This window comes from Microcaecilia unicolor, chromosome 4, assembly GCF_901765095.1.
Source record: "Microcaecilia unicolor chromosome 4, aMicUni1.1, whole genome shotgun sequence".
In the NCBI taxonomy this organism is placed as follows: domain Eukaryota; kingdom Metazoa; phylum Chordata; class Amphibia; order Gymnophiona; family Siphonopidae; genus Microcaecilia; species Microcaecilia unicolor.
Window position 1 is genome coordinate 17,566,208 of NC_044034.1, and position 25,908 is coordinate 17,592,115.

At 43.9% G+C, this 25,908-nt stretch overlaps 1 protein-coding gene across 1 annotated transcript in view; it reads left to right on the top strand.

Moving 5' to 3' along the window:
* The window catches only part of ARRB1 (arrestin beta 1), an 88,317-nt gene that overhangs the window by 29,132 nt on the left and 33,277 nt on the right, over positions 1-25,908 (top strand). The window contains exons 5-11 of the mRNA XM_030199747.1: positions 5,780-5,839; positions 8,769-8,836; positions 11,484-11,619; positions 13,917-14,001; positions 21,444-21,516; positions 23,214-23,354; positions 24,331-24,414. Of these exons, the coding sequence (XP_030055607.1) occupies positions 5,780-5,839; positions 8,769-8,836; positions 11,484-11,619; positions 13,917-14,001; positions 21,444-21,516; positions 23,214-23,354; positions 24,331-24,414 (647 nt within the window). The remainder of the gene's footprint in view (positions 1-5,779; positions 5,840-8,768; positions 8,837-11,483; positions 11,620-13,916; positions 14,002-21,443; positions 21,517-23,213; positions 23,355-24,330; positions 24,415-25,908) is intronic.

A 25,908-nucleotide genomic window follows, 5' to 3' on the forward strand; every position in this document is an offset into this window, starting at 1 on the left:
ACGAACGGTAGAGAACAACGCGGAAATAGTAGGAGTTGCAATCCCCAGTCTTCCCACGAAAGTGCTGGCCTTCGCAGATGATATCTTACTCACATTAACACAACCACAACACTCACTGCAAAGTCTATTGGAGTTGATAGATGAATTTGGCTATCATTCAGGGTTCACTTTAAATAGACATAAATCAGTGGCCCTGCCAACCACACCAAGGATAAAGTCACAGTGGCAAGGGCCATTCCCTCTGCAGTGGAAAGAAGAAAAAATAAAATACCTGGGAATATATCTCCCTACCAACTTAGATCAACTACACCAAACTAATTTGGCACCACTTTGGGAATCCACAAAAGAAACGCTACAAATGTGGCGGAAGCTGACCTTATCACTGTGGGGCAGAATAGCAGTGTATAATATGATAATTGTTCCTAAGTGGACATATATAACACAGGTACTGTCACTTCTCTTGACCCGCAGGGATGAATTAGCATTACATAGGATAGTAAAACAATTTTTATGGAATGGGAAAAGGGCCCGGGTATCCTTAAAACAAACATATCTACCTAAAGACAAGGGAGGGCTGGGGGTGCTAAGTGTCAAATGGCTATCTATTGCAGGTTGCATGCGACACATAGGAGACTGGTTTAGAGGAACAGGATATTTCACATATCCAGAGGCAGAATGTCGGATGCTCGGGAATGTACATTTCAGCTATTGGCTACATGCGGGACCAGGTAAAATAAAAACGCCAAAACATATCAAATTCTTGTTTACACCATTAAAGAGGGCATGGCAGTGGGTCTGCAGACTGTGTGGGCTAGATGCAGAGGTCTCCCCATTTCTGCCAATCAGGGGAAATGTAGACTTCCCGGTGGGCAGGTCATCGCGTACTTTTGCACAATGGGGAGAGGTGGGGATTTTCTTCTTATTCCAGATTCTTAAAAGAGATGGAACATTACAACCAAGAGAGGTCTTGCAGAGACGCCAGGGGTTAGAGATCAAAGACTTCTTAGCTTATGCACAAATACAGCATTATATACAAGCTCTCCCCGGGGCAGCGCTTAACTATGAAGTACGGGTAAAGTTGGTAGAAATTTTTGACCTGGAAGCAAAGCGGGCGGTGCCCTTAAAATACTATCATGCGCAGATTCGGGCTGCTATGCCTCTAGCACCATATCGGGAACTGGCACAGGCGTGGGCAAGGGAACTGGGGTTGACAATTGGTGAAGATGTGATACAGACATGCCTGCAAACATGCTATAGAGAGAGTGGGAGTGCAGAATTACGAGAAACCCAGTATAAATTTGTGATGAGACTATTTATTTCTCCTCATAGAGCATTCAGGGCTACTTTAAGACCAGCAGATGATTGTCCGAAATGCACAGGGGGAGGAGCACATCTGGGACATATGTTCTGGCACTGTCCCCCAATACTAGGATTCTGGACCATGGTCTGTAGACAGGTTTCTATGATGTGGAAGGTTCAATGGGTCAGACACCCAGGACTTTTATTTAATATTTTCACGATCCATGGACCATCTAAAGCAGGACTCCGCTATTTCCAACGCCGAGCTGTACTGATGGGGAAGAAAACGATTCTCAAACTTTGGATCCAGGAGGAAAAACCCACTGCCCAAGTATGGAGGGCATACATGATATCGTTGAGTGCCCTAGAACGCAGGGCAGTACAAGACTTAGCCACTCCAAAGGGCGAGAAGTATCTCCAATGTTGGTTACCATTCCTGGACACTTTGACACCTCAAGCGCGTAGCAGAGTACTTAATGGATAAATACTGTAACAACATATAGCAACCTGGCGAAGGGGGGAAAATGGGGGGGGGGGGGGGGGGGAAAGGGGGGATATGGGGGGGGGGGTAAAAAGAAAATGTAATGATGATATTTAGAATCTGTTAAGACTACAGCACCAAGATGCATGGTAAGCTATTGTTGTAAATCATTTTGAATGTACGGATTTATTGTAAAGTTTATATCATCAATAAAACACAATTTAAAAAAAAAAAAAAAAAAACAAGGCAGGGACAGGATTTAGGATTCTCGAACAGGCTTGGCTGGAACAGGAGTGATCTACTACATCGAAGGCCACAGAAACATCTAGTGAGACAGATAAAGCAATATCTCCTTTGTCTAAGACAGAATATCATTCGCTTGTAAGTGCCGCAACTGTGCTTTCAGTGCTACAGTTGGATCTAAATCCCGTCTCTTGCAGGTGCAGAACAGGAAGTTTTTCAACATGCACTAAGAGTTGCCCGAAAACTATTTTTTTCCATTATTTTTGAAATGATGCAAAGATTAGAGATAGGTCAGTAATGGGCAGGAACCGTGGGATCAAAAGAAGAATTTTTAAATATAGGCTTAACCATGGGCGTAGCCAGACCTTGGCGGGAGGGGGGTCCAGAGCCCGAGGTGGGGGGCATAGTTTAGCCTGCCGCTGACCCTCCCCCGCCACTTTAGACCCCCCCGTCCCGCTGCCGACCCTCTCCCCACCACTTTCGAACCCCCTCCCACCGCCGACCCTCCCCCATTGCCGCCAGGTACCTTTGCTGGCGGGGGTCCCCAACTCTGCCAGCCGAAGTCTTCTTCAGCACCGGTCTCCAGCGCATTTGCTGATTTGTTTCTGTGAGTCCTGACTCCTGACATCCTGCACGTGCGCATGCTCAATTTCACTAAAAGGAGCGTGCAGGACGTGAGGAGGAAGAGAGAGCAGCGCAGGCAATGCGGTGGCGCCGGAAACCGGCACTAGAGAAGGCTTCAGCTGGTGGGGGTTGGGACCCCCATCAGCAAAACCAGGGGCCTGGAGGAAATTTGGGGGGGAGGCCAGGCCCCTGTGGCCCCGCGTAGCTACGCCACTGGGCTTAACAATCGCTTTTTTCCAGCATAACATTACTGTGCCTGTTGAAAGACTAGATGAAATTAAGTGAAGGAGTAGTGGCAGGAGACCACGGTGAGATATTTGTAACCAACTAGAGGGAAGTGGGTCCAGAGAGGAAGTTGTGAAACACATGTGGGTGATGATGTTAGATAAGGAGGTGAGAGTGGGTACCATAAAAGAACCCCATGATGAAGAAAGAGTGCTAGGGTTGACCAATGCATGAGAAGCATCCATATCCAAGAAATCAACTGAGGTGATGGAATCACGAAGGGTAGAAATCTTATGAATAAAGTATATGCCCAGTGAATCACCAGAAAGGATTGAAGCTGAATCACAAGAAGACTTACGGTCAGTAAAATGGGCCAGTATTTGGAACAATTCTTTTGAGGGATTTTTGAGTCATTGATTAATGTGAGAAAATAAGCAGCTCTTCGTTCGGAATATAATGTTTAGAAGAGTATTTAAAAGTCTGTAGTAATTCAAGATTTTGAGCCTTTCACCAAGAGCCTTTGGCTCTGCAAACTTGCTCCCTTACGAGAAAAAGTCCATTGTGAAACCATGGGACTTTTTTTATTTTAATCTTTCGGGCTCTTGACATTTATAGAGTTGCCCTCGTATTGTCCTTCAGCACTGAGAAGGGATGGGCAGCGTGAAGTGATAATATTTCAGTCGCAGAGTTAAAGTAATGGAAGTGGTCCATCTGCACCACACTATCTCCCAAGGACTCACAAGAACATCTGTTTTCTCCTGGTCCTCTCCCCTCCTTCACTCAGTACATGCACTCTTCTCCAAGTGGTTGGTTGGTTATTTATTTATTTACAACTTCTTCATATACCACAGTATAGCTCGGATAGGCTGGAGTGGGCTTTGACTGCAACTTTGCTGAGATTGCTGACGACATCAGCCTTGGAATAAATACCATGTTTACGTGGGCCAACACCTTCAAATTGAAACTTAACACCGAAAAAACTCACTGCCTCATTCTTGCCTCTCCCTTCAATAAATTCAGGCCCACCAACTTATCCGTGCCAGGCTTCACCTTGCCCATCTCTGAAAGCCTTTGAATACTAGGTGCTATAGTAGATTGGAACTTAACGCTGCTGGACCATACCATCTCAACCACCAAGAAAGCATTCTCCTCCCTCTGGAAACTAAGGCAAGTGAAACCATATTTCCCTAGGGGAGTTTTCTGCGACCTAGTCAAATCATTAGTCTTGAGCCGACTGGATTACTGCAATGGCATCTCCGCAGGGTGCACTGGCGTACTCTTAAAGAAACTACAAACTGTCCAAAACACAGCAGCTCGACTCATATATGGAGTACCAAAGTTCACTAGTTCCAGTCTGCTTCGTGAGAAATTGCATTGGCTTCCTGTACAAGAGCGTATAACTTTTAAGATCTGTGCTCTAGTCCACAAGATTCTCTATGGAGCAGCCCCTGCGTACATGGATTCACTTGTCCACCTACCACCAAGAAACTCTCTCAGAACTGCCCGCTCCTACTTAACCCTCCATTACCCTGCGTGTTCTAGGCTGAAGAATAAAACCATGTATGCTTCCTTCTTTGCCTACGTTGGCGCCCACTTGTGGAATGCCCTACCAAAATCAATGAAATCGATTCAGGATCATCTGAATCTTTTAGGAAGTCGCTTAAGACTTGCTTATTTGAGCAAGCATACCCCAAAGATCCAGGCCAACCTTACTAACCTCAGGACGCTGCCATTGTGCTCTGGCACTGTTATTATGGACCCATTTCTTTATCCTTACCTCTCTGCCCTACTTACCCCTTTCCATTTACTGTGCCCTGTCTATTTTTTGTTCAAATGTTGTAAGCCACATTGAGCCTACCAGAGGTGGGAAATTGTGGGCTATAAGCACTGTAAAATAAATAAATAAATAAATAATAAACTCCAGTAGGTGGAACGTAAGGACAAAGCCGGGACAGACTTCTAAGGTCTGTGTCCCAGAAACACCAAAGAAAGACCACGATCAAGTAAATAATATCACATTCATTGTTGATTTAATCTTGAATTTATAATGAACGTGACTGTTGGGCAGACTGGATGAATCATTCAGGTCTCTTTATCTGCTGTCACTTACTTTGTTACTATGTTACTATATATATATATAAGTGTTAGTATGGTTTATTGTAATTGTTAATACACCTTTTTAATGCATGTGAAACAGGATCTCTTTGTTATATGTGTTTTGGATGATATTTTTCTATGATTTCAGTATGTTTGATACAGTGAAGAATCTGAGAGGTTTACTCTTTATGTTGTATTTCTATTGGTATTTATATGCTTTTTGTAAATTGTTACTTTTAACAATGAGTCTGTGGTATTAAATGTTGTGGCTAATGTAATGTGTATAGTTTTTATGATAACAGACCCCTGATGCAGGCATTTGCCGAAACACATGCTGTGTTGGGTCTTCAATTAAATATTGCTTCCTCTACAACTTGGCTCCGCCTTGTGATTCCATCTATAGTTTTCCATCTATAGTTTTTATGATAACAGACCCCTGACGCAGGCATTTGCCGAAACACAGGCTGTGTTGGGTCTTCAATTAAATATTGCTTCCTCTACAACTTGGCTCCGCCTTGTGATTCCATCTGTGGCTGATTGCACTTGCTTTCTGTCCCTTCTATGGTTGGGCATCTACACCAGCTATAGGGTTCTTGTGTTTTTGGCCATTTGCACAAGTATTCTATAAATAGGCATGCATTTTTCTTTACAGAATAGGTTTAACGCGTTCTAAGCAATGCTTTTGGGAGCCCGTTATAGCATTGTGCCCTTTCTTTTGGATTCAAAGCAGAATGTATGCGCTCTCACCCCCTCTATTTCCAACCGTGCAAAAGAAAAGTTATTCTACTCTCACCATTCTCTCTCTTTCAGATTCCCCCAAACCTGCCATGTTCTGTCACCCTGCAGCCAGGACCTGAAGATACTGGAAAGGTAATTCCATGTGTCTGTGTAACTGTTGCCAGCTTGCAGGAAAAGAACAGTTCAAAGCCTTCTTTTGATAGTGAAAAATGAATGAGTTCGGTCAACTAACAAACTATAGATCAAAACCAAGACTCTTAACTAGATGATACGAGTGGTTTTTCTTAAGGTATAAGGGCATCACTTCATGGTCAGCTGGGTCTCCTAGGGGACAGTTCTAAAACTGGGCGCCTCCATTTAGGGGTCCTGAGGTCGTAAGGTGAGAGTCTGTTCTAGAACAGCATCTGGTTACCCAAATCCCGTCATAGAGTACTCGCTTAACCCAGCATCAGCCACCTTACATTTATGATCCCCCAGTTACTGTACATGAGCCGTGGAGGACTAGATTCTATATATGGTGCATGAAAAATCCGCACGGTAAAAAAAATATGCCTAGGTGTATTCTCTGTAGTACACCTACATTTTATAGAATCGGCTTAAATTTCCATGCGGTATATAGAATACGCCATCACCTCTCCACATGACCAAGTTTGGTCGCATCCATGTAGGCCATGCTTTACTTGGTGTAAATCCTGGCACCTGAATTAGGCGCACAGCGGGCATATTCTATCATAATGTGCATAAATTGTAGAAAGACCCCGCCCATGGCCATGCCCCCTTTTCAAATATGCAACTTAGAATTTAGACGCACCATGTTATAGAATACACTTAACGAGTTGTGCGTGTAAATCTCAATTGATGTCAGCTAGTGCTGATAATTGCTTGCTAATATCCAATTAGCAGCGCTGATTAGCTAGTTAACCAATTAAGTTATGCACATTGGTATAGAATACGCTTTGGTTTCCATGCGGAAATCAAGGCTCGATATATAGAATTTGGAGGAGAATGGTATAAATGCAGCAAGGACGCTCATAACATTCTGTAAGTTGTACACATAAGTGGCAGAACTGCCCATGTTCCACCCCCTCCCCCCCCACACCTTTGTATTTACATGCTATGCCACTTACACACACCCTTACACAGTGGTCCTCAATTGCTTTGCTTGCATGTACGTGCATGAGTATACGCTTACCCGCAAAAGTGCTGGTATCCTGTTTATTATCCCCCTGATTCTATAAAGGTAGCCAAAATTTGTGCATGCAAATTTAGGCACGTTTCTTATATGTGTGCGCAATTTAATAGAATAATGAGCCAATTAGTACCAAATAATTGGCTTTTTAACAAGCAATTATTGGCACTAATGAGATTTAATTGGGACTGACGTGTGTAAATTTAGGTGTGGAATCCATGCCTAAAATTTACATGCAGTCCAAAAAAGGGGGCACAGAAATGGAAGGGTCATGAGTGTTTCGGGGTGGATCGGGGCATGGTTTTGAGTTACTCACATAATCACACAATAATGGTGCTTGTGTGTACATTTAGTTGTGGGCATTTGCGCCACATTTTTGTTGCTGCAAATGGCTGCACCTAAATTGACGCACGACTCTCCGTTTAAGCGTTTATTCTATAAACCGTCTTGAACTTTAGGGACGGCTTGTAGAATACCATTTAAGCGCTTGAATTTCTTCTTATCTAAAATAAGCGTTATGGCAGTATTTTGAACTAATTGCAGTTGATGCAACTGAGAAGATTTCAAGTCTGAGAGTAGAGAATTACAGTAGTCTGATCTGGAAAGGTCAAGAGAGTGGACTAGAAGCTCCAGTGCTCTGGTATCTAGACAAGGATGAACAGAATGAAGCTGTCATAAGGTGAAGAACGATTTCTTGATGAGTTGGAAACATGAGTATCAACACTAAGGATGCTATCGATAGTGACACCTAGACGTTTAATGGAATTATGAAGGGGAATGGGAGTGCCGCAGAGGACGGGCAGACTGGGAAGAGTGGGAGACCTATTGATAGAAAAAAGCACAATCGTAGTTGTGAACAGGTTAATCTTGGGACGGTTATTAGTAAGTCAATCTGCATTAGTATCCGGTTTAGCAGAAAGATCAAGAGTATAAGTGAAGAAAGAAGGTCAACAGAGAGCAGCTGGATATCATTAGCATAAATGAAGAAATTTAAGTCTAGGGATTGGATAAGCTGCGTGAGTGGTGCTAGGTAAACATTAAGGAAAGAACCCTGGGGTACTCTGTAGGGGAGAAAGTAGGAAGTGGAGGTTGAGCCATACTAGTACACCTGAAAAGATCTGTCAGTAACATGTATGATCAGTGCCAGTAATATTCAGGTCTGTTAAGTACTGGAGAAGGATACATGGTCAAGGGGCGTAGCCAGATACCCAATTTTGGGTGGGCCTGGGCCCAACATGGGTGGGCAGAAGAACTCCACCTTGTCCCACAAATAATTTGGTCTCTCTCTCTCTCTTGCCTGCATGACATATGGTCTCTCAAACATCCCCCTCCCCCGCATACCTTTTAAATAGCAGATTTTCACTGGCAATGAGCAGCAACTAATACACAGTGCTCATGTTGTCCCCACAGCCTTCCCTCTGATGCAGTTTCCTGTTTCTGCATAAGCAGGAATACATCAGAGGGAAGGCTGCAGGGCCGGTGTGAACAGTATTTATCAGTCGCTGCTTGTAGCAGGCAAAGATCTGCTATTTAAAAGGTATGCAGGATGGACAGTTAGGAGTTTTCGGCTGGTGGGGCTTGGGAATCCCTGCCAGCCACATTAGAGATGTGGTGCTGTTGGGTGGGCCTGAACCTAAGGTGGATGGGCCTGGGCCTACCCGGGCCCACCCTTGGCTATGCCACTGCTTGGTCAACCAACTCGAAGGCTGTGGAGAGGTCTAGTGAGAGCAGATGGACTTCCCTGCCTGAGTCAAGAGTAAGTTGAATGAAATCTGTCAGTGCCAGGAAAGTCTGTTCGGTACTATAATGTCTGAAGCCAGTTTGTTTGGAAAGAAGAGCCCTTCATGTGTTTTCGGTACCTTTTTATTTCAGGCCTGTGGTGTAGACTATGAAGTGAAGGCTTTCTGTGCAGAGAACCTGGAAGAAAAAATTCATAAAAGGTAAGAGGGATGAAGTTTAGCTCATTCCATGGCATGTTAGAATATCTTTCTAGCGACGTCACTGTCTAAACTAAGACATGCTTCAGGTTGCGTGTGGCGATTACGCTGACTGTGATACAAAGGAAGAAGGGGACACACTTGCGACCACTAAGAACAATGACCACCAAGGACAACCAAAGCTTCTTAAGTATAAAGAAGCTTCAAACCGCTCAAAACATGGCAGCTAGACTTATATTTGGAAAAACACGATTTGAAAGCGCAAAACCCCTCCGCGAAAAACTATACTGGCTCCCAGTCAAAGAACGCATTGAATTCAAAATCTACACCTGGGTTCATAAAATTATCTATGGGGAAGCCCCAGGATTCATGACAGATTTAATCGACCTACCAACTAGAAACACATTCGAATCATCACGAACATATCTAAATCTGCACTACCCAAGATGTAAAGGCCTTAAACACAAATCAACTTATGCATCCAGTTTTTCCTACATCAGGACACAACTATGGAACGCATTACCAAAAGCCTTAAAAACGATGTACAACCACCTCAACTTCCGTAAAAATCTAAAAACTAACCTGTTTAAAAAGGCATACCCTACCGATCCAACTTAATTGCCTGAGACCGTAACGCCACCCGTTGATCTTGCGGTAAGGTCTCACACACTAACCAGGCAGTAAGCGTGCAACACGCACCAACTGCCGATTTCTGCTAGGTAAGCGCCCTGCGGTAGTAAATAGAAAATATTTCTACCACATGTTTTTAAATTTTAATTACCGCCCGGAGCATATGGTAGCTGGGCGGTAGTTCTAATTTGACACATGTTGGACACCTGAAGGTAGCTATCCAGCTCATTTTCGAAAGATAAAGGTGCCCATATTCCAACCCAAATCGGGAGATGGGCGCCTTTCTCTCGTGGGCACCCAAATCGGTATAATCGAAAGCCGATTTTGGGCGCCCCCAACTGCAGTCCATCGCGGAGACGAACAAAGTTTCAGGGTTGTGTCAGAAGGGTAGCAAAGGCGGGACAGGGGCGTGCTTAAAACATGAGCGCCGTCGGCTGATAATGGAAAAAAGGGCGTTTTGAGCGAGAATATAGGCCACTTTTTTTTTACCCTTTTTTTTCACAACCAAGTCCCTAAAAGTGCCCTAAATGACCAGATGACCACCGGAGGGAATTGGGGATGACCACCCCCTGACTCCCCCAGTGGTCACTAAACCCCTCCCACCAAAAAAAAAGAACTTTAAAAACTTTTTTTGCCAGCCTGTACGCCAGCCTCAAATGTCATACCCAGCTCCATGACAGCAGTATGCAGGTCCCTGGAGCAGTTTTTAGTGGGTGCAGTGCACTTCAGGCAGGTGGGCCCAGGCCCACCCCCCCACCTGTTACACTTGTGGTGGTAAATGGGAGCCCTCTAAACCCCCCCAAAACCCACTGTACCCACATATAGGTGCCCCCCTTCACCCATAAGTGCTATGGTAATGGTGTACAGTTGTGGGGAGTGGGTTTTGGGAAGGATTTGGGTGTCTCAGCACCCAAGGTAAGGGAGCTATGGACCTGGGAGGTAATTTAATGTTTTTTTTTATTTTTTAAAAGTGCCCCCTAGGGTGCCCGGTTGGTGTCCTGGCATGTGAGGGGGACCAGTGCACTACGAATCCTGACCCCTCCCACGACCCAATGCCTTGGATTTGGTTGTTTTTGAGATGGGTGCCTTCGGTTTCCATTATCGCAGAAAACCGAGGGCGCCCATCTCAAATCCGCCCAAATCCTAGTCATTTGGCCGGTTCCAACCGTATTTTCGAAAGAAAGGGTGGCCGCCCATCTTTTTCAAAAATATGGTTCGGACCGCCCCTTCTCGTGGCTGTTCCAGGGGATGGGCGCTCTTAGAGATGGCTGGCCCGTTTCGATTATGCCCCTCCACGCGCCTTTATAAAACGGCCCCTTAGTGTGTAGATTAATTGTTTTAACAAGCTATTAAGAGTTGTTAACAGCTCTTAACAAGCAATAATGAGCACTAATTGGCAAAAATTAGAATTTACACACATACATTGCTAAGCGTACTCTGTAATATACTGCGCCTAAACTCTAACGTGTGCAGGCAAAAAGGGGCGTGGAAATGGGTGTTTCATGAGCCTTCCAAAATCTACGCCCATTATTATAAAATATGGCCAGTGCGCATCAATCTACGCGCAGGGATTTAGTCGCAGGAACTGCACCTAAGCATATTCTAAATACCGCACATAAATTTATGGGCGGTATTTAGAATATGCTTAGGTGTAATTGCCTACCATGCATTAATTTGCCATGCAACACAACGAAGCCAAAACCAATCTGGAAATAACTAAACCCTTCCTCCTCTTTACGATCCCCCAAGGTTTTTGTCACACATGAAGTTTACCCTAGTACAACATCACTCTGTATTTTGTTCATACTGGAATTGGCGATCGCCTTAACTGTACTATGTAAGCCACATTGAGCCTGCAAATAGGTAGGAAAATGTGGGATACAAATGTAACAAATAAATAGATAAATTTTAGGCGTCTTTATGCATTGGAGCAAAGGATTGAATTCCAAATTTTTAAATTTAATGAACCCCAGGCATGTACAACTTTTTGGTTTTTTTTGTCTCCTGTGCCTCTCTGCAGGAATTCAGTACGTCTTGTGATCCGTAAAGTACAGTACGCTCCAGAGAGACCGGGACCACAGCCCATGGCTGAGACAACCAGACAGTTCCTGATGTCTGACAAACCGCTGCATCTGGAAGCATCTTTGGACAAAGAGGTACTTCTTTACTATCGCTGAGCTGGTTCTGCGGAGGAAGAGATGAGCCTTCTGAGAATTACCTTAATGTAGAGAATAGGACACCAGATAAACACCGTGAGGCCCCATCCAGTCTGCGTAATGTGGTTATCATTTTTATTTCTTTGTTAACCCCCTTTTTGAAAGAGATTCATCCAACGATGGATCCGGAACAATTAAACTGCCCGTAACAATACATTAGCAAAAACCAATTCATAATAAGAGAAACACAGACTCCGAAATGCAAAGAATATAAGTGTAGCCATACTGGGTCAGACCAATGGTCCATCTAGCCCTGTATCCTGTTTCCAAACAGTGGCCAAGCCAGGTCACAAATACCTGGCAGAAACCCAAATGGTGGCAACATTCCATGTAGAACCCCAAAGAATACAAAGATTCTGGAATCCTAAAGAGTGACAAGATTCCAGGCAGAATCTCAAAGAGTAGCAACATTCCATGCTACCAATCCCCGGGACAAGTAATAGTCCTCTGCATTATGAACATAAGAACAGCCATACTGAGTCAGACCAATGGTCCATCTAGCCCAGTATCCTGTTTCCAAACAGTGGCCAAGCCAGGTCACAAGTACAAGATTTGTTCAGATCATTTTGGGAGTTACCCAGGCAAATTTCACGTTTTTACATTTCCCCCTTGCAGACTAAGAGCCCTGTTTACTAAGGGCCCCTTTTACTAAATGGCAGCAGTGGTGTAGCCAAGGGTGGGCCCAGGCCCACCCAGTAGCAGCACACCTATGAAGTGGCTGGCAGGGATACCCAAGCCCTACCAGCCCAAAACTCCTAACAACTGTCCCTCCTGCATACCTTGTAAATAGCAGATCTTCGCCTGCAGCAAGCAGCGACTGATTCTTCTTCGCACCGGTCCTATAGCCTTCCCTCTGATATATTCCCGCCTATGCCGTAATCGGGCAGTGTCGTGCGCTGCCTGGTTACCTCCAGGTTAACACAGGAGCCCCTCCCACCACCTCAATGGGTGGTGGTAAGGGCTCCCCCCCCCCCCCGAAATGACCGCGCAAGTGATTTACTTGTTGCGTGGCCATTTCCTGCAGGAAAGAGAGATTTCCCTTTTACTCACTGTGGTAAAAGGGGGCCTCGGCGTTCGTGAAAAACACACGCCGACGCCAGCGCAGGCCCCCTTTTGCTGCAGCATGGTAAAAGGGGCCCTGAATGCGCTAGCATTTTTAATGCGTGCTAAAAAATAGCGTGCGATAAACACTAGAGACACGCCTATTACCAGTTAGTGATCATTATTTCTTGTTAAGTGCTGTTAACAACACTGATTGGTTTGTCAAGCCAATCAAGTTATGCGAGTTGCTATAGAATATGCTTGGATTTTGACATGGAACGCTAGGCGCGCTACATAGAATCCGAGGGTTAGCTCCTAACCCGGCCACAGGTTATGCTGCGCAACAGCCAAGTTTAGCGGCCAGATAGACCCGCGTAAATAGCAGGGTCTCTTTGGCCGCTGTAACTTAGCCGGTCTGCCGATGAATTTCAGCTTAACCAGCTATGTTTTAGTGGCCAACCCCCCCCCCCCCCCCCTGAAATTCAATGCTGGCCACCGAATACGGCTCCAGCATTTAATTTCCAGGTTTTCCGCCAATCATGGGCTCCCTTCCGCAGTCTCAATGTCGGTCCCCGTATATTGAATCCAGGGGATAATGTTACTCAGCAATCTCACCACTGAGAAGTGACATCCTAAGCATTTTCCCGACTGAATTATTTATGTATTTAAGCGGGGCAGGGGGAGCATTAAAGCACTAGTTCAGAATTAAATTGAAATATTCTTTTACTGAATTATATTAACTAGTTACGCGACCCTGCTTGAGTCAATATAATCTCTAACAACTGTTAAATGTAAGCCACATTGAACCGAGACTCGTTTTTGGATAATTGTGGGATACAAGTTTGAATAAATAAATAAATATTGAAATATTATTTTTACTTTCAAGCCATAATGATACGCACAGTTCTTGAAAATACTGATTTTTATTTCACATTAATCCTCTCCTGGTAGAAAACATAAACAATGCAGAGAGATGCAAAATGGTTTTTTTAATGTCTGAGACCCTTATCTGACAGCTTCCGTGGCGTACGGCCCTCTATAGTTGCGTGCAAGAAGGCGTCATTGAAAAGTGCGCCCTGTGCTGTTGCAACCTATCCTGCAGCATCATTACAACAAGCACCTGGGTTTTGTTTGGCCAATCAGGAAACAAGGTTGCCGGTCGCCATCTTTAAATGCTGATGTTCTGGTTCCTGCAGATCTATTACCACGGGGAGCCCATTAATGTCAACGTGCACGTCACAAACAACACCAACAAGACAGTGAAGAAGATCAAAATTTCAGGTAAGGAACTCTCTGCTGCCGAAGGCAGAACCCGAGCTCTGGATATTTATGGGATTTAATGCAGGCAGCCCTGAGGAGCCGAGTGCGGAGGTGTCATAGTTCAGATCCAGTGGGGCAGAAGGGCCACCACACTGATTCCAAGGTGCCTTCTCGCTTATGCTGGACTTTTGGGAACAGGTTACTAAGCCGCGTAAGCGTCCACGTGGGCCCAACACGTGCCAAAATGGAGTTACCGCGCGGCGGCTCTTGCGGTAATTTCATTTTTGGCGCGCGTCCGGTACGTGCGTCTGAAAAATAATTTTTTATTTTCAGACGCGCGTATCAGACGCATGCCAAGTGTCACTTGACATGCGTAGGTCATTACCGCTAGGTCAATGGCTGGCGGTAAGATCTCAGACCCAAAAGGGACACGCGGCAATTTTGATTTTGCCGCACGTCCATTTTCGGCACAAATTTTTAAAAAGGACTTTTTTACAGGCCCGCTGAAAAATGGATCGGCGCGCGCCCAAAACCCGCGCCTACACTACCGCAAGCCATTTTTCAGCGCACCTTAGTAAAAGGACCCCTAAAGAACCAAGCATGTAGTACAACTTTTAGGAAATAAGGAGACCACAGATTTTGGCTGTTATTTTAGAAATGTGTAAATAGCGGCATTTAATTATAGGTGTAGCCTGCATACCAGTGGCGTATCAAGGGCGGGGCGGTCTGCCCCGGATGCACGCCGCTGCGGGGGTGTCGGCTTCACTGGTTCCCTGCTCCCTCTGCCCTGGAACAGGTTACTTTCTGTTCCGGGGCGGAGGGAGCAGGGAACCAGCGGAACCGACAGCCTCATGACTGCTCCCACCTCCCAAGAGGTAAGAATGCACTCGGGGGGGGGGGGGGGGTGTCATGCTGCACCCCGGGTGGGGGGTGCACAACGGCGAACCGCCCCGGGTGGCAGCTGCCCTTGCTATGCCACTACTGCATGCATGTGCAAATACTGATTTCAGAAAGCCACTGTGTACACCTGGATATCCACATTAATACTACTACTACTTAACATTTCTAGAGCGCTACTAGGGTTACGCAGCGCTGTACAATTTAACAAAGAGAGACCGTCCCTGCTCAAAGAGCTTACAATCTAATAGACAAGTGAACGGTCGGTCCGATAGGGGCAGTCAAATTGGGGCAGTCTGGATTAATAGTCAACATGTTTATAATTTATAAGCAATTCTTTGATTTACCCTCTTTCTTCCCCCTTTCCTTTGTTCAATTAATGTAATTATCTACTACTACTACTACTACTTATCACTTCTATAGCGCTTCAAGGCATACGCAGCGCTGTACACCATACACAAAAAGACAGTCGCTGCTCAAAGAGCTCACAATCTAAAAATGGAATGTTGCTAGTGGAATAGCAACATTCCATGTAGAATCTCAAATAGTAGCAACATTCCATGTAGAATCTCAAGTAATAGCAACATTCCAGAATCTCAAATAGTAACAACATCCCATGTTCCACTGCACTAACCACTAGGCTACTCCTCCACTAGCAACATTCCATCTAGAAGCCTGCCCTTGCAGATCAGCAATGCAGCCGTGCAGGCTTCTGTTTCTGTGAGTCTGACGTCCTGCACGTACGTGCAGACTCACAGAAGCAGAAGCCTGCGTGGCCACGTTGCTGATCTGCAAGGGCAGGCTTCTACATTACTACTACTACTTATCACTTCTATAGCGCTACAAGGCATACGCAGCGCTGTACACCATACACAAAAAGACAGTCGCTGCTCAAAGAGCTCACAATCTAAAAATGGAACGTTGCTAGTGGAATAGCAACATTCCATGTAGAATCTCAAATAGTAGCAACAGAATCTCCAATAGTAGCAACTTTCCATGTAGAATCTCAAGTAATTGCAACATTCCAGAATCTCAAATAGTAACAACATCCCATGTTCCACTGCACTAACCACTAGGCTACTCCTTCACTAGCAACATTCCATCTCGAAGCCTGCCCTTGCAGATCAGCAACGCGGCCACGCAGGCTTCTGTTTCTGTGAGTCTGACGTCCTGCACGTACGTGCAGACTCACAGAAGCAGAAGCCTGCGTGGCCACATTGCTGATCTGCAAGGGCAGGCTTCTACATTACTACTACTACTTATCACTTCTATAGCGCTACAAGGCATACGCAGCACTGTACACCATACACAAAAAGACAGTCGCTGCTCAAAGAGCTCACAATCTAAAAATGGAACGTTGCTAGTGGATTAGCAACATTCCATGTAGAATCTCAAATAGTAGCAACAGAATCTCCAATAGTAGCAACTTTCCATGTAGAATCTCAAGTAATTGCAACATTCCAGAATCTCAAATAGTAACAACATCCCATGTTCCACTGCACTAACCACTAGGCTACTCCTTCACTAGCAACATTCCATCTCGAAGCCTGCCCTTGCAGATCAGCAACGCGGCCACGCAGGCTTCTGTTTCTGTGAGTCTGACGTCCTGCACGTACGTGCAGGACGTCAGACTCACAGAAACAGAAGCCTGCGCGGCCACGTTGCTGATCTGCAAGGGCAGGCTTCTACATTACTACTACTACTACTTATCACTTTTATAGTGCTACAAGGCATAATCAGTGCTGTACACCATACACAAAAAGACAGTCCCTGCTCAACAAGCTCACAATCTAAATAAGACAGGCAAACAGACAGAACAATTAAGAGGCAAGGGAATTTAAGAGGTGGGGTGAGTAATGGTTAGGAGTCAAAAGCAGCGTCAAACAGGTGGGCTTTTAGCCTTGACTCGAAAACGGCCAAAGACGGGGCTAGACGTACAGGCTCGGGAAGTGTGTTCCAGGCGTGAGGTGCAGCGAGATAAAAGGAAAGGAGTCTGGAATTAGCAGTAGTAGCTTTCTTTCTATCTGTCCTATGGAATGGCCAGTTACAATTTTTTTTTGGGGGGGGGGGGGGGGAGGGGAGTGCCAAAATTAGCTTTTCGCTGTTTGGGAATATTGTACTTTTTATGTGCCTGTATATAATTGGGGATGAAAAAACAACAAGGCAAACGATCTGCAAAATCCAATATGGGAAAGAAAGCCAGCAGATCAATGTCACAACAAGAGACAGCAGTGAAATTTTACATAGGACAGCTGAACCATTTGAGGCGTGTTTGTGTGTCTGTGTGAGAGAGTGTGTATATGTGTGTGGGTGCATGTGTGTGTGAGATACAGAGAGTGTAAGTGTGTGTGTGTGCGTCTGTGTGAAAGTGAGTGTGAAAGGGTAGGGTCAAAATGAAGAGACAGCATTATAATTGTTCATAGCACAGCACAAACATTTGAGGCAGTTCTTGCCTTATCTCCCCTGACGCCCCTTCCATACCCAACGATTCGTTCCTTGTCTTCCATCCCCTCTGTGTCCCGTGTGTATGTGTGTGAGAGAGAGAGAGAGGTGCTAGCAGTCCCTGTGATAGTGGCAGGTCAGTTGCTCATTATAGCCAGTTAAGAGTGAGAGTGTGTGTGTATGTGCTGGTTTTTTTCCTTCCCTCCTATGCCCTCCGTGTCCGTTGTTTGTGTGGAGAGCAGAGATCTATATGGTCCTTTTAGCGTTGCTGTTGACGTCGTGTTGCAACTGTGTGCTGCTGGTTTTCATTGTTTTGCGATGTGTCTTATGTCACATTCCGTCGCTTAGTAACGGGTTCGCGATGCGATTGGTTGAGTGTCATTGGTCCGCCCTCGACGTCATGACATCTGATGCGGGGGGCGGGGCCAACACTCATGGGCGAATTCCTGGTTTCACCACCATGCATTTAGAATGTTGGGACTTGTGGAGGCTTCAGAATGTTGGAGGTGCGTTTTATATAGAGAGATACCGTGTATGAACAAATCGCCCGACACAGGCCGTGTTTCGCCCACCTAGGGCTGCGTCAGGGGCTACAATGAACAAATATATAATAATTATCATAGATCATAATAAATAAAATATAACACACATACGAACATAATATATCAAATATATAATGACAAAAAACAATTAATAAAATATGGAATATTACTAGGTATACATAGAGAGTATACTAGAATCATTACATGAATAAACGTATCGCTACGCACTGTCCAATATAAATAATATATATATACATGTACATAAAAGAGCATATATAAGAAAATATATTTATAAAAGAAGTGTATGTAATGCAACAATTGTATGACAGTGCATATAAACATATATATAAAAGCATAATAAAATCTGACATCACATAACAGCAAAGCAAGGGCACTGGTATAGGTTACGAACTTCAATACAAATATGTATAAAAAATGTATAAATGAGATAATAAAAGGCACATACCTAATTTGAAACCTTCGTAAAGGGGCAACTATAAAAAAGTGAACATGGACACAATCAAATAATACTCTATGTTTTATTTTGTCATAATTTTTCTTTTTCCTTATTTATTTTGAATTCATTTTTCTTTTTTTAGTTCCAAACATACTACCCCATTTCTCATTTTTGGTAACATAGAGTATTATTTGACTGTGTCCATGTTCACTTTTTTATAGTTGCCCCTTTACGAAGGTTTCAAATTAGGTATGTGCCTTTTATTATCTCATTTATACATTTTTTATACATATTTGTATTGAAGTTCGTAACCTATACCAGTGCCCTTGCTTTGCTGTTATGTGATGTCAGATTTTATTATGCTTTTATATAAATGTTTATATGCACTGTCATACAATTGTTGCATTACATACACTTCTTTTATAAATATATTTTCTTATATATGCTCTTTTATGTAAATGTATATATATATTATTTATATTGGACAGTGCGTAGCGATACGTTTACTCATGTAATGATTCTAGTATACTCTCTATCCACCTTATAATTGAAAGAGAAAAACGCCTAGATTTCGACCCAAATCGGGAGATAGACGTTTATCTCACAAAAACGAATAAATCGGTATAATGGAAAGCCGATTTTGGACGTTTTCAACTGCACTCCATCGCGGAAGCGTACAAAGTTGACAGGGGCGTGTCGGAGGCGTGGCGAAGGTGGAACTGGGGCGTGGTTATCGGCCGAAGAGAGATGGGCGCCTTTCGCCGATAATGGAAAACAAGTATGCGTTTGTAGCTAGAATTTAGGGCACTTTTCCTGGACCCTGTTTTTTCACGAATAAGGCCCCCAAAAGTGCCCTAAATGACCAGATTACCACCAGAGGGAATCGGGGATGACTTCCCCTGACTCCCCCAGTGGTCACTAACCCTCTCCCACCACAAAAAATGATGTTTCACAACTTTTTATTTTCACCCTCAAATGTCATACCCACCTCCCTGGCAGCAGTATGCAGGTCCCTGGAGCAGTTGTTAGGGGGTGCAGTGGACTTCAGGCAGGTGGACCCAGGCCCATCCCCCCCCCTACCTGTTACAATTGTGCTGCTTAATGCTTAGTCGTCCAAACCCACTGTACTCACAAGTAGGTGCCCACCTTCACCCCTTAGGGCTATAGTAATGGTGTAGACTTGTGGGCAGTGGGTTTTGAGGGGGATTTGGGGGGCTCAACACACAAGGGAAGGGTGCTATGCACCTGGGAGCTCTTTTACCTTTTTTTTTGTTTTTGTAAAAGTGCCCCCTAGGGTGCCCGGTTGGTGTCCTGGCATGTGAGGGGGACCAGTGCACTACGACTCCTGGCCCCTCCCACGAACAAATGCCTTGGATTTATTCGTTTTTGAGCTGGGCGCTTTCATTTTCCATTATCACTGAAAAACAAAAACGCCCAGCTCACAAATTGTCGAATAAAACATGGATGTCTATTTTTTTCGAAAATACAGTTCGGTCCGCCCCTTCACGGACCCGTTCTCGGAGATAAACGCCCATGGAGATAGACGTTTTCGTTCAATTATGCCCCTCCACGTATACCTAGTAATATTCCATATTTTATTAATTTTTTTTGTCATTATATATTTGATATATTATGCTCGTATGTGTGTTATATTTTATTTATTATGATCTATGATAATTATTATATATTTGTTCATTGTAGCCCCTGACGCAGCCCTAGGTGGGCGAAACACGGCCTGTGTCGGGCGATTTGTTCATACACTATCTTCAATAAAATCTTTTTGTTGTGACATTGATCTGCTGGCTTTCTTTCCTATAATTGGGGATGAACCATATCAGCAGTAACTCTATTTTATTCATCCCTCACATTTCCGAGACATTTTGAAGGGTACTTAGGAACAATAACAACAACAACAAAAATCAGTTTCATCTATTCTGCAAACTTCCATTTTATGAAACTGAGGCGAATGTAACCCATCTTTCGGAATGCACAGATATCTGTTGTTCGCGGTGATGATACATAATTTGTGTGTGTGTGTGTGTGTGTGTTTTTTTTAATGGTATATAATGTCAGCTGCTTTTTAATACAGAGTCCCGATTGCAGGAGCAGCAACACTTTGAGAAATGCAGCCCAAAGACATTTTAAGTGCATGATGCAACTGCTTTCCTGTTAGTGTGGGAGCTGTTAAAAGCAAGTTATAGAATAAATGCTAATTATGGTCAACCGAAACGGAATTATTGGAATTCTTTTGTTCATGTCTTTAAATATCGATCTTTCCAAATGGACAGGATTGTAATTTGTAGAAATTCCAAATGAAGAATTCTTTGCAGATGGGTATCTCTTTGGTGGTACTTCATGAAGCTTCAGAAACTGACTGAAGAGAGAATTTTTTTCTTGCCGTTATAAATTAGGCTGTGTTTTCTTGTTTTTTTTTTGTTCATTTATTTAAAATGATTTACAGAAGCTTCGTTGTACTGTTAGGGTGAGGATCTGAGGGGCTTATTTTTGTGATGTTTTCATCTGTTCTAGCTCAGAACTTGAGAACTTTTCTGTGGACTTAAATATTGTAAAGAGAGAGGAAACCAAAACATAGAAATATCTTTATAATTAGAAATATCTTCGTTGAAAAATAGAAAAACAATGGCATATAGCGCAGCACTGAAATCTACAATACAGCACTGCAAAAATAACAAAGCAAGCTCTGGAGCACTGACAAATACATTTTGAATATAACCCTCCCCCCTTCACAGACCCCTCAAAAACTCTCCAACCCCCCACTTCCCTTGCATCCCCCCCACCCCCCGACCACCTCTTAACAGAAAGAACGCAAAACAATATAAACCTCACAAGTTTGCTATTGTTTTGCATAAACCAAGATGGCAGCAAGCTCCGCCCACTGGCTTCAGCCCAAATAATGGGCCAGATAGGCTCATGCCGTCGCCTGTCAAAATATGTGGTCCAATCATAGCACTGACTTGCTAAAGTGTTTCCTATTGCTCTATTTCCTGGCACTGTGTCTTAAGTTAGACTCACAGTGTAAAGTTTTACATATGCTTTGTTATTTGTAGATGTATATATACGTATTTATCTTTTTCTGTTATTTTTTCCTTTCCTCTTTCTCCTAGTCCGTCAATATGCTGACATATGCTTGTTTAACACGGCCCAGTACAAATGTCCAGTCGCAGTGGAAGAGGCAGAGTAAGTACCGACCAATTTTAAAATAGAGAGAAGTGCGTTAAACCCCTACTGAGAAGCTTAAAGGCCAGTATTCAAAAGAACTTTAATGTTCTGCTGCAGAGGCGAAGGACTGGATTCAGTAAATGGCACCCAAATTTGGGTGCCGAAAAAAGCGCTATTCTATAAATGGCGTTCAGAGTTGGGCGCTGTTTATACAAGAGAGCGTACACTGGGATCTGCACCCTATTTTGGACACGAGGATTCACACCAACTGAACCCTGGTGTAAAACCTGCGCTTAATCCTGAGCACTCACATATTTTGGGATACCCCAGAACACATTCATTTTGCGAGTGAAGATGGTATGACATCTATGGGCAGCATCATCTAGGGGGTGGCGACTGCTGTTTTCCTTCCCTCTGCCAACCCTGATGCAACCCCCACCCACTACCTCCTTCTGCACTGGCCCTAAGTTTAAAGAACAGTTAGCAGTATGCGGACCCTATCAGCACACGCCCACACTCAAGTGCTGCCCTGTCCCACTTCCCTCTCAGGCAGACCTCTTGTCAGAGGTGGGCAGGTCATGACAGCACTTTGGTGCAGGCCTGTACTTACAGGGCCCTTGCAGCTCTCACTTTTTTTAAGCTTCTGGCTGGCCTGAGAAGAGGTAAAGGTATGGTATCAGCAGTGTCCCCTGAAGTGGGGGTGAAAGAGGGGGAGAGATGCTGGACATGAGGTGGAGGTAGGGAAGGTGAGATGCTGGCCAACTGGAGGGGTGGGGAAAGGAAAGATGCTATCCACCTTGGGAGGAGTGGGTAGAAAAGGGAAGGGGAAAGGGGAGATGCTGGACACAGGGGAGAGAGGTAAAGAGGAGAAAGGGGAGATGCTAGCACCTGGGAAGTATAGGGATGGGAAGGGGAGGTGTTGCCCCTGGAGTCATTGGTCCATTTCCCACTCTTTTTCTGTGTTGCCCCTGGGGAGGGTGCATGACTGAAGGTTTGCCGAGGAAGCCCAATGCCCTAGGACCTGGCATCCAAGAGATACTCAGTGAAATAAAAGTCTATCTTTTGAAATTAAGGTACAACACCCGAGGTTAAGGGAACACCATTGCTGTTAATGTAGGGGGAGTAGTGTGGTGGGATTCCAAAGTGTGAGCTTGATCAGTTTGTTTTTACAGTTAATATTACAAATCTTCAATGTATTAAAAAGTATTGCTTCTTTGTCAGTGCTTTGTTCATTAATTCTGACTTTCTAAATTGTTATGCGTTTTTAATCCTTTCTTTCTTTTATTCTACCCCATGATCCCTAACTTCATTTATTTAAGCGACAACTTCTGACTTTGCCGCAGACTTTTCTGACAAGGTTGCCTTGTTGCGCTCTTCCTTACCGCCCTCCCTCTCCACTTCCTTCCCCTTCACCCTGCATTACCGCCCCCCTCCTCTGATGCCTCTCTCCCCTCGGTCGTCCAGGGTGCCTGGTCCCACTTCCAGCTCCCCTCCTTCATTACCCTTGTTTTCTGTGGTCCGTAAGACTTCCTGTCCTCTTGACGTGATCTCATCCACTTGGCTTAATATTAATTGTCTTGGTCTCTTTCCCCTTGTCTTTTCTGTGGTCTCCAATAGTCTTATCTCTGGTTCTGTCTCAGCTCTTGGACTCACCAGTTGTGCCGCTCTCGGGGAGCCACTCATTGCTTTCTCCCCTCTTTCTGTTTCCTTTCCAGCAGTGACATTGTGGCCCCCAGCTCCACATTTTGCAAGGTCTACACTTTAACTCCGTTCCTTGCCAACAACCGAGAGAAGCGTGGCCTGGCTTTGGATGGAAAGCTGAAGCATGAAGATACCAACCTGGCGTCCAGCACATTGTAAGAACATTTAATTTTCCCTAACTTGCTTTAGCCAAAAGATTTTTTTTCTTTTTCACTGCTGAAATTAGCCATCATTTGAGAGGAATCTGAATATTAGGGTTTGGTGTACTAAAGGGTATTCTTTTTGTATATATTAGAAGAAAACTTAGTTCATGTGAGGTCTATGAAGGTGAATTACATGCTTAAGATATGATTTCCTCCTGTGGGGGAAGAGAGGTCACCTTCACAGTGAGGGGGAGTCAAGAGCTCTAGAGCATTGCCTTGTATTGAAAAAACTCAAGAAGGGTCTTTCATACCACAATAAGAAGGAAATATGATCAAACTAGAGGGTCTTCTTGGGAAGTCTTTATCTACCAGTATGTTCTCCAGTTATGTAAACAAGGTTATGTCGGCTTTGGCTGCTTAATTTTTCCACTCCTTTCTCACAGCGAATCCAAAGATGGTTGTGGCAGTGGGGCAGGCCTGCTAGACCGAGTGACCCCAGCGTGTTCTCCATTGCTTTCTTTCCTTCCGTCTTGGCCTTATTTGTGTCCATCTCTGGGAAGGAGTGTCTAAAGTCTCAGATCCAAAATGTTGAGAATGGCCAGTTTTTCATGTCATGAGTCCATAAGCAATCTGAAAACGTTCCTTGTTTGAACTTCTGTAACTGTATTTTTTTTTTTTTACATAAAAGGATGGGGTTTGGACTGTTGTATTACAAATTGTTTAGTCTAACAGAGTTCATTAAAATCTCTGTGTTTTTTGTTTCTGGAGACTTTAAGTTGCATTTTTTCCAAAGATGGTCACATTTGATTATTGAATCTTTTGCTTCATTGTTTTAATACTACATAGATGTTTTATGAATTGTGGTATATCAAACTTAGGAACATTAGATGGTATATAAATGTATTAGAATTAAGTAAATAAACAGCAACGTATGCTGGATCGCAAGCTATTTCTTCAACTGTAAACGTATTCCCCTCTTGACCACCAGGTTACGAGAAGGTGCTAACAAAGAGATCCTGGGGATTATTGTATCATATAAAGTGAAAGCGAAGCTGGTTGTCTCTCGAGGAGGGTAAGTATTTATATGTTCTCACAACGAGAAGCCAGTGAGAGAGACGGGTACCGTAAGGCTCCCAGAAATGATTCTCTTGGACTAGTCTACGGTTGAGGTCCTCTCACCTCTTTGCGTATACGAAGCAGAGCTTGATTTCCCCACATTGCACTGAGACAGAAATTAAAATCTCGGAGGGATGGCCCGGCACGATCAAGCCTTCTTGGAACCCACTCTGCAGAGATGCCTCTTTCTCACTGCAGAAAGAAGCTGGCTTGATTGCATGGGTACAAGTGGAAGTCAATCTCTGGCCTCGTAAACCCTTTCCAGGAGTTCTTTGGGGGTAAGGTTAAACCTGCAGTGACAAGTGGGTTTTTTTTTTAACTGGCTGTCTTGGGGGGGTTTTCTATACTCGGGTATTAATACTGGGCTGTTCCCAAATACTGCTGCTGAATGTCCAGCTATTTGGTGGCCTCTGGAAGCTACCCAGGTACCACCAATATTCAGTTTGTGTATCTAGGTGCAGCCCAGTATTAAGCTATTTCTCTGGACTAAGTGGCCCAGATAATTATCCGTGTATCGGTGCTGAATATCAGCAGGTCCCCCTCCCCCACCCCAGACTACCCCAGCACAGATAACGCTAATCTGAGTAGCTTGTGCTGCTACCTGGAAAACCATATCAACCTCTAAATGTTTCTTAACCTTAAATGCCAAAAATTGGTTTAATTCTTTATTGCAATTTATTAACCGCCTTTATGAAAAGATTCACCCAAGGTGGTGTACAGTTTAACATAAAACTTACAATTTTGTTAACAATAGTAAAATGACCAAGAATAAATATAAATACGATAAATGAGGTAAACTTGAGAACAGCAAATTGAAACCTAATAATAAGACTACCATGAAACAGGATCAAAAATATATACATTTAACAGCACTGAAATTCAAATAACAGAGATATAATACGGTGTCAGCATAATACTAATGAAACATCTAATAAGCACACGTTAGAACATTCAAATAACATTGCTGTGATACTAATGATTTTCTACAATACAGTTTATCGTGTAGCCGAGGGGCCAAGTGTAGATATATAGATGTATGGGATAAACAGATGGGTGTCTAAACTCAAGGCAATTTCTTTGTACAGTTAAGCAAGATATAATGAACTGGTCTATGTTACAGTGTGTGTAGCAAACTCGTCCAGGTGCAGAATAAGTATATAGTCAATCACCCTATGTCTTAAAGGCTTGGGAGAAGAGCCAGGCTTTCACCTGCTTCCTGTTGTATTTTGTTGGGATTTGGGGGTTCTTGTGCTGTGAGCAAACCTCACTGAGGACTTTTTATTCTCAGGCTACTGTGACATGGATTATCATGAATTATCGTTTATCTTTCTGATCTATATTCAGCGAGCGATGGGCAGTGCTTTTTAAATGATGGATGCTGAATTAGACCTAGATAATCAATACTGGCCCCCATCCAGGTATTGGCATGAATAGTTGCCAGGAGTTAGCC